This window comes from Rhinolophus sinicus, linkage group LG04, assembly GCF_036562045.2.
Source record: "Rhinolophus sinicus isolate RSC01 linkage group LG04, ASM3656204v1, whole genome shotgun sequence".
NCBI classification, from domain to species: Eukaryota; Metazoa; Chordata; class Mammalia; order Chiroptera; family Rhinolophidae; genus Rhinolophus; species Rhinolophus sinicus.
Genome location: NC_133754.1, coordinates 168,808,703 through 168,821,338, shown reverse-complemented (window position 1 = coordinate 168,821,338; position 12,636 = coordinate 168,808,703). Strand labels below are relative to the sequence as shown.

Here is a 12,636-nt window from a genome sequence, read left to right as displayed (position 1 = left end):
AACTTCTTCCATATTTTGACAAAATTTACAAGTCTCAAATTTTAATGGAAAAATTTCCACCCACTAACATTATGCTACATACAGTAATGATGATTTACTTTATATATTTGTTAAATGGTTGCTTAAATGGTTAAAATCTACAATATCCTGGAATGGTGTCTTGCACTGTTACATGAATTAAAAAACTACCTCACACCATCAGTCATCTGTACATACAAATAGCTTTACACACACACACACACCGTTTTTTATGACTAAATTTGAAAAATAATCCTAGTAACTAGATAACACGAAATAAATAAATGTGTGATTAGCCACTTCCTATTGTTGAACTCAGCCTTCCAGATGGCTTACTTTGATTCTAAGCCAGTGCTTCTCAGGGTCAGTAGACTTGTGCACCTTCACTTCTCCAAAAAAGGAATGGAAAATTCCCAGGAAGTTGGGAACCATGCAGAGTTTCCATATGCTCTGTTCTAGTATCTAACCATGCATTTTGCTTTGTTTATTTACTCATTCATTCATTCACTCAAAATTTATTCATGCTTTCTACAAGTCCATGTACTGTATAGCAGAGACTATAAAAAAATAAAATAAAAAATAGCTCCAGTCTCCAAGATGCAGTTTCTGTATCTTGGATACTTCTGGATGCACCTTGAAATTGTGCTTCTCTGCCTGGTGCTTTTTTATTTTTCATTACACGTTTTTCTTCTGAGGTAATTGTAGTTTTAAGAAATAACACAGAGAGATCCTCTATATCATTTCTTAGTTTCTCCCAATGGTAATATCTTGCAAAACTATAGTAAAAGATCACAACCAGGATACTCACATCGATACAGTTGGGGTACAGAGCAGTTCCACCACCACAAGGACCCGTATAGATGTTCTTGTAGAGCCACAGACACTTCCCTCTTACCCCTGATTCCTCCCACTTTAACCTCTTGCAACCGCTCATGTGTTCTCCATTTCTGTAATTCTGTCATTTTAAGAAGCTATATAAACATTCCTGTAGCAGAAGAGAAGGGATGAGGAACACCGCCTTATTCCCACCAGGTGGACATAGAATCCAGGTTCCTCAATGCGCCCCCACTGACACTAATGTGTGCGTGTGTGTGAGGGGAATCCTCATTACTGCTGGATAGGGATGAAAACTCTGGCTCTTTGCTAAGCTTCTGCTGATAGCATCCTGGCTGGGAAGGCGAGGAGTGCCTCCACTGCTCCACGGACACAAGGACAGGACCTCTTTACTGTGCGGTGGTGGTGAAGTCTTGACTTCCGCACTCTGGCACCACTCCGGTGGGAAGGGGAAGGACCCCTTGTTACTTCTGTGGGAGTGTGGAAGTGAGACACAGCCCTCCCTCCTGTGGTCTCCATTGGCATGAAAGACCCACCTCCCTGCCTGGCCTTCTCTTATACACTCTGGCAGAGGAGTTGCCGTGCGCTCTAGAGCTTTCCAAGAGTGGAAGTCTAGGCTCCACTTGGCTTCTTCCTGGTATGGCTGGAGTTGGGCCACAGTTTTTTCTGTGGAGTTGGCTAGAGTAGAGGAGTTGAGTGGTTATTGTGTAAACGTGTTCTATCTTGCTAGGCTGCCCTTTTCTTCATACTTTGGCTAGAGAGAACAGTATTTTGTTATTTTGGGCTTTTTTTTTTTTTTTTTTGGTCCATTCCCATTGGTGTTTTGGGCTTATCAGCTTCTTTAGCTCCAAGTCTGGGATATGTAAGGAAAACAGAAGCCCAAGGAACTCATCATCCTGTTGGTTTTTGGTTCTCTATGTCCTTCATTGGTCTGCCTTCTTATCATGTCATTTTATGTTTATTTTATGCATAACATCCAAGGTCTTGGGTTGCACTTAGCAGGAGGAGTAAGGAAAAGTATATCTACTCTGTCTTCCTAGAAACAGGTTCCTCTGCTTTAGTGTGCATCATTTCTTCTCTATCGAAAGATTTTTCCATGTTCGCTCTATCAATCCAACAGTGATATTGCTCTTTATGTGTTATCCTTTGTGGAAGGATGGTTATCTCAGTTTATCCCATATCTTATGCCCCATGATGACTTTTATAAGAGTTATGAAGAAAAACATAAAAGCAATTAAGCAAAAGCATGAATTAATCATAGCTGAAATTTCTTAAATCATCCTTATCTATAGGTATATATGGGAGTGAGTGAATTTTACCATGTGCTTAAGAATGAAATGCTATTGTCCTTCAAAATTATTCCCCAAAAGGCATCCAAAGTGATCTTGATATACACCCTAATTTAAAACATTGTCACTGTTTTTATTGTTTTAGTAAAAAGCTCCTAGCTTTTGGATATGGCCTATCCAGCCTTGATGGTTCTGGCACTCACTGTTCTAGCCTCACTCCTCGGTACTCCAGCCAGAGTGAACTCTCCTTGTTTTAAGCATGCCGTCTCTTGCTTCTGGGTCTGCACATGTTGCTCCCTGGGTCTGGAATGCCATCCGCCTGCTTCTACACCTTCCCTTACTTCTACTCATCGTTCTGGTCTCACTTCTGAAATAAATTTGACCAAAAAAGCTTACCTGACCATCCCATCCCTGCCTCAAGTCTGGATAACATCCCTCTTATGTATTGTCATACAATGTGGTATCTTACCCTTTTTAATCATCTACTTAAGACTAGAATGGCCATTAGGGTAGAGGTGGAGTTCTATCTCTGTATCCCCAGTGCCTCTGTACCTGTCATATCCTTTTCATCCCTATAGGGGGACATGAAATTTCAGTTTTACAACTACTTGGATACAAACATGATCACCCATGGTGTCATGGGGGGAAATCTAGTTCTCTAATTGGTTCCATAACTTGGAGAAGATCAGACAGTGTCAGAGCTAGTAATAACTAGAATTCCCATCTGAAGATTCTCATTCGATCCTTCACACCACACCCTGCTTTAATGAATGAAATGGGAGAAAGGTGATGACATGGTGAAATTTAATGTGTTGAAGCATTACAATTGCCAAAGTAAAATACTTGCAATTTTATTTGCACACAGATTATTCATAAAATAATCCAAACATTTTAATATGGGAATGTGGCAGGAAAAAATTACTAAGTAGAGTACTTCAGGGTGTAGTAGATTAGACCACACAGACCATTAGAATGAATACCAGGCAGGATAGATCATTTTCAATCAGGTTTTATGGAAACTACAGAAGGAAATTATTTAAATATATTCGTTGGCTCCTATAACTATTTATTAAATATCTCTTAGGTACTTTGGAAGCTATGATTGCTGTACATTATTTGCCTTTAAATAGCTTATTATGAAATAGAGTAGTAATATTATGAAGAAGTCAGAATGTGTGTCATGAACGAAGAATTATGGTTAATCCATTTCTAAGCAACTGATATTAAGTGAAAATTAAAATGATGTGAATACATGTTATACAAAATGCTATAACTGTTCAGAAAGTATTCACCATATTTTGCCGTGTATAATGCATACTTTTCCCCCCAAATTTGTGAGGGAAAAATAAGGATGCACGTTATACATGGGTAGTACTAATTCCGTATCTATGTAAATGATTTTAATTATTTTATTTATGCTTATGAGTTAAAAGTGTAACTCTAGAAATAAATAACAATATCCATATGCAAAATAATACCTAGAATACAATCATTGGTTTTGTTGAACTCATGACAAACTTGTAGCAATGAAGAGTTCTCAGCCTTCAATGATGCATAAATATCGTAAATTTGTTAGTGGTACATAAAATTTCTTGTACCATAACATGTTAAAAAATAAATACTAAAATTCCTTTATAATGCAAAAAACAAGTACCTGAATGTAAAAAAATAAAAATTTGAATTAGAAAATTAAAATGAAGATTTTTTTCCCCTGAAAGTTTGGGCCACAAACATGGGTGCGCATTTTTCACGGCAAAATATGGTACTTTTAGTTATGGAGGTGATGGGATTTGAACTGGGCTTGAAAGATAGGATTTAGACAGTTAGTAATGAGGTTTACTATTGTGGAGAATGGAAAGTACAGACTTGTGATGGGGACTGGAGGTGGCTTGTATGGATGGGAAAGTAGGCTAAATCTATGAACATAGTGGGAATGAGGGCAAGAAAGGAAAGGAGTAGGGACTAGATTGTACTGGGACTTGAATTCCAGGCTATAGAGATGGAATTAGTTAATTCCTTCAGTTCATTGGCAACTGCAAGCCTTTGAGGATTTTTGAGCAGGAAAGTGGCATGATCAGAGCTTTGTTATAGGAATATTAATTTGGCATCTCTGGCCGGAAATCACTGAATGTGAAATAAAGTAGAAGAAGAGGTTGTATGTGTAGAGATTACAGAATCAATCAAGTCATAAAATAATGTTTCAATGTTGTTCATAGTTGTAAAAAACTGGAATCAACCTAAATAGCAAACATTAAAAGAATATTTAAACCAGAGTGGTGTAGCTTATGGTACATTTTATTTACTTCTTTATAACAATTCTGAGTTATTAGCTATTGTAGTAAGAATAAATAAGGTTAAAGATAATTCTAAAATCTCCAGATTTCTTGCCTAGAAATGCTTGCCTACAGAGTTTTAATTATAAAACCCAGGCTTAGCTCACATTTCTCATCCAGGCAGTAAATACCTTAAGACAATTAAGAATACAGGGTTTTCAAGGTGGCTGGTTAGCTCAGTTGGTTAGAGTACGGTGCTCTTAGCAAGGTTGCCTGTTCGATCCCCACATGGGTCACTGTGAGCTGTGCCCAAGAATACAGGGTTTTCAATGAAGAAAACTTTGCCTAAGTATTCTATATTCAGCCAGGTTGTGTTTGTGTGTGGATGTATGGGTACTTATATGTGTGTAGACATATATTATTTCTTCACATATGACAATTACTTCGCTAATGCATTCTCTTTTGGATAGACTCTTTTGAGGGTTTTGTTTTTGATAGATTTGTCCTAATCCATCAGTAATCTCCTTTCTAGTCTCAGCAGGTGTTTACATCTACAATATGGTGTCCTGCTGCTAGGGTACCATTTGCTGCTATGGCACCGCACAGTTGCTCAAATTCACAATTTTGTTCCAATAGCCTGTATTCCAGCCAAATGAGCTAAGCAATTGCAGGGAGGTGGCAGGATGCTAATTTCACACAGATTCGGATATGTAGAATCCAGGGCAGTTAAAAGTCTCCTCAACTAATTCATTGATGAAAATAGAAAGGATTTTAGCTAATAAAAAGAAAGTCCCTTGTATGCCTAAATTCTTGTCTTATATTTGTGAATATATTGGCTCAGCATTGGGTACACTGGTTCTCTTCTAGAACACTGGATTCCTGTGCTCAAAATCCTCACAGCCATTGATAAGAACAGATTCCTTATTCAGAGCAAATCCATAAAACTGAGAAGCATGATATTGTAATAATGAAGAGCCTTTCTCCAGGGACCCAGATATTTGCTTGGTGCCCTACTCAGATGTAGCAAAACTAGGGCTTTTGAGTTGCACAACTCCTGGGTACTGTTATAATGTACATGAATGAGCACCCCTGGAGTTGTGTAGGGCACAGCCTGAATGCTGCTGATGCAACTGCCCTAAAACTATATTCTTTAAAGGTGAACTGTGTAAGAAACAAAGGCTCTTCTTATTTATAGAGATTATTTTAACCTTAGATTATGTATAAGAAGGAATTTCATAAAATGTAAGTTACGGTGTAATGTAATTACTATTAAATGTAATAGTCATCTAAGCAATTGATATTTAGTGGGTAATCTAAGTAGATTAGAGAGAATGAAGACTTCTTTGTATTTTAAAAATTCCAAATTGGTTGATGTTTTAATTCACTTTGTCAAAGGATTGCGTTGTCAGCTGAAGAAAAATCTAATGTTAGCACAACATGATAACTTCAAGAGTCACACTTCCAGTAATAGTAGCTGAAAACCGCCAAGATGTTGCTGAAAAGAGAAAGTACTTATTTTAACAACAAAAACATCAATTAAGAAGTAATAGTTCATGCATTTCCAGGAAGGAAACACATTTCACATTAAAAAGAAAACAACATACCCTCACCGTTTACCATCACTTGTGAAACTTGTTCAAACCACAGTTTGTTTCATCTTTTCAACTTTTGCCTGGTTTTAGATGAGGAATTTTCCCCCTTGGGAATCAAAGAGGTTGATTATACCTCTCCCACTAGAATTGTGCAAGGCCTTTAAGTAGTTCTCCTAAAGTCTGTTTTCCATTATCATTATGAATTTCACAATATATTTCCAAATGTACTTTTGGATATTTTTATCCAAAACACTGTTCTCTAGTATTGTCAACTCTTGATTACTCAAAAGGTTTTGGATAGTAAGAGTGTAAGATGAGTTGCCTTTTATGTAATATTACTTTTTAAATAAATTATAAAATCTGTAGACAGAATCTGACCGCTCATAGGGAAGGTTTCTTTAACTTACTTTTTAGTATTATTCTATTTATAGAATCATCACATGCTAGCATTGGCACTGTCGTAGACATCACTAACGGCAACTTCTGTATACGGGAGGAAAAGAAAATAAAGTCACTTGCCAGTGACCCATAGTTTGGTCGTGGAAGAGCCAAGATTACAACTCAGTTGTCTTGACTCCAAGTCTGATGTCCTTTCACTTCACCCTATTTGTTCATCTCTCTGCCTTTAGTCTTCCCTCCACTGTACACCCACACCCCATCTTCCAACAGAGCTTGTTTTCCCTTGCCCTCGTTTGACTGAGTGACTGCTGGCTCAGGCAGTGGGATGGGTAGTGCCTGGGTCAGATCATTGGAAGACTCTCTGAACTTACAAGAGCATGTTGCCCACTGAGAGAAAGAGACAAGTACATATGTTAAATACAGTGAGATATGTGCCAGAGCAGGGCTGAGGATCATGTACTCTGGGGACACAGAAAGTTATGGTATACTGTAACTAATACTAACTATAATAGTCATCTAAGGAATTGATAGTTAGTGGGTAAGACAGAGAGAATGAAGACGTCTCTGTATTTTTACTGATGGCTGATAAGTTTGATACATCCATCACCTTAGTTTATGCTGCTTTGCTTTTAAATCGTTCTGCTAGTTCTTCTCTTTTCCTATGTTTTTCTACCTTCGTCCTTGGCCCCACCACCACCACTACCCATCTTCACTGATTTGGAGGTTATGCATTCTTTTTCTGTTCATAGTTATGTATATTTTATGTACAAAATTGAAGCTATTGTTTTTCTTCCAGTTTATCAGACTGATATATATGAAAAGAAACGAGAACTTCACCTTCATTGCCCAGTTTCTCTCATATTTTAAACCTTCCTTCTTTATATTATACAAAGATTATTATTTTCTTCCTTAGATCATATGTCTTTCTTAATAACAAGGGGGTTTATTTGGTATTCATTTTCATTTTCACAGTTATTTTAGCAAGATAGTTAGCAATGGGCTATATGTTCCACTAGTTTCTTAATCTCAAACAATTTGTTAAGTGCCATTTTCCCCCATACCTGAGTTCTTTATTTTGATGTCTTTTCAATCAATGAAATACATCTTTATTTTCAGATGTCATGCACATCCTCAAATGTCTTCCTTTTCCCTCATAATTACCAATATCTTGCTCAGATGTGGAATTTTTGGGTTCATAATATTTTTTCCATGTTGCTATATATCTTATTCCATTCCTGGCATATGTTTTTGCGCAAGAGAAATGAAATATCAGTTTGATTTTCCCACTTGTAAGTATCTTGTTTTTCCTTCCTAGATGCTTGTAATACATTTCCTTTATCCTGGGTGTGAATCACTCATTAATTTTGCCTGGAACTTAATGAGTATTTTTGCTCTAAAGCTTCAAGTAAGAAATATATTCTTGCATTAATATCACAACTGTTAATTTTCCTAAGTCTATTTAGTTCTGTCGTTGTGGAAGTTTATGGCTTCTTTTTACTGCCTCCAATAACAATTTTAATTTTGTTGTAATTTATATTTTCTTTTCCATCTGTGTGTTTATCTTGATTAATAATTGTCTCCTATAGCTGCTGACTTATGTTTAAAGGAGATCATGTTGCCTTGCGTCTTCTTGAGGATGTGCACAAATATTTACTGTACTTTTTCTAGAAAGAAATATTCAGTAATATGAATAATTCAATAATTCAATATTTAATGATAAGATACTTCGAAGCAATGTTCTCTTTCTTTCTGCTCAAGTATTTTTTCAAATAGCATTAGAACTATTTTTAAAATGTTTCTCTCATTCTTAAATAATCACAGATCTATCCAGTTTTAGAATTTTCTACTAGTATATGTCATGGATAAATGTTATCTTCTGTTTTTTAATATAATCAAGAATTTTAGAAGTATGGTTATTTTTTTCTAGTAATTGCATTATATTGTCATTGTCCCTCAATTATCATTGTTTATAGTTTTAGCTTAGTATAGCGATTAAAACAAGGGCTTGAGCATTCAAGAGACTTGGGTTTGAGACACAGCACATGCTGTAGTAAAGAACACGGCCTCTGGATCCAAATTATTCGGATTCAAATCCCAGCTTTGCCACTTACTCATTGTGTAACTTTTGCAAATTACTTAATCTCTTAGTGCCTTAGTTTGTAAAATGAGATGAAAAATATTAGTTACTTCATAGTTCTTAAGATTAAAAAGATGATATTTATGAAATATAGGGAGCAGTCCCTGAGACATAGTAAACGCTATAAAAATATTTGCTTTAAATGCTAACTTTAACCTTCTTCTCATTTTGTTGCAAACCTTAAAAAAAAAAAAAAAAAAAAAAAGACTTTTAAAAATTAAATAAACCAGAAGCTTATCTACCCAGAAATAGGCCTTAAAAAATGACAACAGGAAGAGGAAGGGAGTGTGCTTCCATTTAAAAATATTTGACTTGCTAATTAAGAACAAGATAAATATAATTTTGAATTTTTGTCCTAAAAATTCACCAATAAACCAATGTTAAGTTCTAAAAAATAAAATGCTAGCTCTGTCACCTACGAATTGAGTAACTTTAGTTGTTGTCAAATCTCTCTAAGCCTCCATTTTATCATCTTTAAAATGAATATATACAGTTAAATTAATGCATTTAGTAATAACAATATTAACGTTTATTAATATTATTAAAACTAAGGATTAAATAACAATTTATATAAAATGTTATCACATACGTGCATATTACTTGGTTGGTACTGTTTTTTTAAATAATCAAATGCATACTTGACTGTGATACATTTAATTGACTTAACTGAGTCCCATTATTCCACAATTTCTCTGTCATTGAATTCTTATTGTTGAGTTATTTTATAGATGTGTAATCCCAAAGAGAGAAAGTTACAATTTCAAAGCCACATTGTCAATGCAGAAGGGGGCTATGAAACAAGGTCAGTTAGATTCTGCTTTTAATCTTTTTTTCCTTGAGCCTGGGAAAAACAATGTCTTGATTCTTTTTTCTTCAAAAGGCCTATTTCCTATTAGTTGAGTTATTTCCCTCAAGCCCTTCACTTTCTCTTTTCCTTTGTCAAGTGCTTTGAACAGAAACTATGGGCTAAGTGCTTTTTGCATACCTACAAGTTATTCTTCTCTGCTGGGAGAGTGTCCTGGGGTGCAGTGGGGGGAGGTGAAGCTAAACAGGTAGGGGGTGGCAAAGGAATATGGAGCATACCATATTTATCGATTTTTTTTTCGCATCCGGTATCATTGATTCCTTTAGTCCTTTGACATGCATAGCTATTTTGACTTTTCCCACAAAAAAAGCCCAGACATATCGTGCATGCTGTGTTGTGTTGTAATTGTAACTAATTGTGGGACATAAGAGGCCACTTCATCACCTGCAAGTAACAGACTACATCACTCTTTAAAAAAACTTGGTTTCTGTCCTGGCTTGAATTACACTATTTTTACTATGAAAAGCTATATTGTTCGGGGGTTTTTTCCCCCTAAATACTCTCAAAGATGTTGTTAACTCTCAGTTGATGTACCACCTAAAATGTGCTTTCCTGGCCTGCCCACAGCTTGCCCATCAGGGACATACAAACCAGAAGGTTTGCCAGGAGGAATCAGCACTTGCCTTCCGTGTCCTGATGAAAATCACACCTCTCCACCTGGAAGTACATCCCCTGAAGATTGTGTCTGCAAGGAGGGCTATCGGGCCTCTGGCCAGACCTGTGAAGGTAAGTCTCCCCCCATTGGCAAATAGGAAATAGAAAAGTGGATCTCTCCGAGGGAAATGATGCTGGTGAGTCCATCTAGTTCATTGAAAATGATCTTTAGTATTTCTTTCTCTAATTGTATTTTGGGGGGAAGTCTTTTGTTAAGTAGCATTTCTTACCACTGAACACACATCCTGCTCCTGAGAAAGAGGATCTGAGATCTCAGGAGTAATGTAACTATGAAACTGGAAAGATTCAGTACTTGGAAAAGATCTGAAAATTAACCCAGGGAAAAAAACCACAAATTTGAGTAAAAAGACAAGCTAGTTTGGGCCCTGGTGATAGTTAAATTCATTTAAAGAAAATATTTTTGTAAGTCTCTCAGTAATTTAACAAAACTTAATTAGCCTGTAACATGTACAAGAAGCTGTGGCTCTTGGGAATTGTGACAGGCACATTTTGCCGGCTTTGGTTTTTTCCGTTTTTTGTTTTGTTTTGTTTTGTTTTAATTTCATGCCACCTTAATTAAGAAGGAAAATAGCTAATGACATGTGAAGATCAAGAACTAGAAAATCTTATATCCACATAGATAACATGAAAAATTTTTAAATGTAAAAAATAATATTTTGTCTGTTTTTAAATTTTAAGTGGAAGCAAATACCTAATAGAAGTGAGAAGTAAAGGTTCTTCTTCCGAATGCAGACTTAAAAATTTAAATGCAGTAATTAGGAATGCTGTATGTAATTTAGATATATGCATAAAATGTCCACTTAAACCAAAAAGGGGGGGAAAGTCGGATGCTTCATAGACAAACTCTAACTTTTTAATTTTGTTTTGTAAATGTTAGTTGTCCACTGCCCTGCCCTGAAGCCTCCTGAAAATGGTTACTTTATCCAAAACACTTGCAACAACCACTTCAATGCAGCCTGTGGGGTCCGATGTCACCCTGGATTTGACCTCGTGGGAAGCAGCATCCTCTTGTGTCTACCCAACGGTTTGTGGTCTGGTTCAGAGAGCTTCTGCAGAGGTATGCAAACTGCCAGTTCACGTTGTTTGATTGTCTTGTTTGATATCCTTGACTTAAAACTCTGATGGACCAGTAAATTCTTTGTTTCTTTTGATTTTCATAAACCACAGACCACCGAAAGAGAAAAAAAATTATAGGAAGTTTAAAGTCAGAACTCCTAAGTTCAGTTGACCAAATCGTCCTAAACTATGCTGTTTATATTTCTTTTATGAGTGAGCAAAGGCAGGACCTGCCTGGGAAGGAAATGGACAGATTACCTCAAAGTTCAGATTTTAAGCCACCAAGACTGGGTGCCAGGGGAAGTTTTGGACTGGTTAGAAAAGGGGCTTTGATACCCACTGTGATGACAGGACATAGGGAGCCACACCAGTATCCTCCAATAGGACAGGTAGCCAACTTATCCATCTCCAGCCTTCACCTGGAATAGACAGCATGCTAGAGAAAGTGGCAATTTGCTAAAGTGAAATCCTAAACAGCCTAATCAGGCTAATAGAAAAGGGGATCGTACCCCGGGTAGGCACTAAGTAAGTCTCCCCCATAAAACACAGAGAAACCAACAGAATGGTACTTACATTCACCTCCACTCTTGCCATCTCCATGACCTACTTTCCTGCTTCTTACAGTTGTTGCACAGACAACTTCCTAAGTAGGGTTGGAAGAGAAGGCTATCTAAGAAGAGGTCAGAAGGGGAGCAAGGCGAAGAACTTGAGAATCCCTGTTCATGAAACTTCTGAAGATAGTATTCACCCCCTGCCTAGGGTTGCCAGATGAAGTACAGGACACCCAGTTAAGCAACGAATAATTTTTAGTGTAAGTCTCATACAAAATTTGGGACCTACTTATACTAAAAACTATTTGTTGATTTGATTTTTCTGAAATTCAGATTTAACTGGACTTCCTAATTTGTGTTTTTGTTTGTTTGTTTTGTTTTGTATTTTTGCTACATTTGGCAACCTTATCTTCACCACATCCCCTAGGCAACCTTTGGCCATACACTTTGTTGATTTTGACTGCTCCAAGACTCCATATCTCCCACCTCACTGGAATAGGGTAAGGAGTTCTGTCTTCTAGTCTTCTCTTGGCACCTGCACCCATAAGGGAAGCCCACTTACATTGCTCCGAGGTCATATGTGAACCCTAGGAGACCTCCACTATTTATATTTGTCAGCTACCAATACTGCACCCAACTACAAATTAGCCTAAATCAGATCCCAATCCAGATTCTTATCTGTGAGGTCTGACAATTAAGTTCACGAACTTGTTACAATGATGTTGCTAACCTTTTTTGATATCAGAGGGATTATTCATTATGAATTTGTACCAACTGGACAAACAGCTAACCAGGTTTACTATTTGGAAGTGCTGAAAAGGCTGCGTGAGAAAGTTAGATGACCTGAACTTTTCACCAACAATTCCTGGCTCTTGCATCACGACACTACATGGCACTGTCCGTGAGGGAATTTTTAGCCAGTAAACAAATAACTGTATTGGAACACC

General features: G+C 36.8%; 1 protein-coding gene across 2 annotated transcripts in view; it reads left to right on the top strand.

Moving 5' to 3' along the window:
* The window catches only part of SVEP1 (sushi, von Willebrand factor type A, EGF and pentraxin domain containing 1), a 164,134-nt gene that overhangs the window by 36,727 nt on the left and 114,771 nt on the right, over positions 1-12,636 (top strand). For both annotated transcript variants that reach the window (XM_019749534.2, XM_019749535.2), the window contains exons 4-5: positions 9,975-10,133; positions 10,960-11,139. In XM_019749534.2, coding sequence (XP_019605093.2) covers positions 9,975-10,133; positions 10,960-11,139 — 339 coding nt within the window. The remainder of the gene's footprint in view (positions 1-9,974; positions 10,134-10,959; positions 11,140-12,636) is intronic.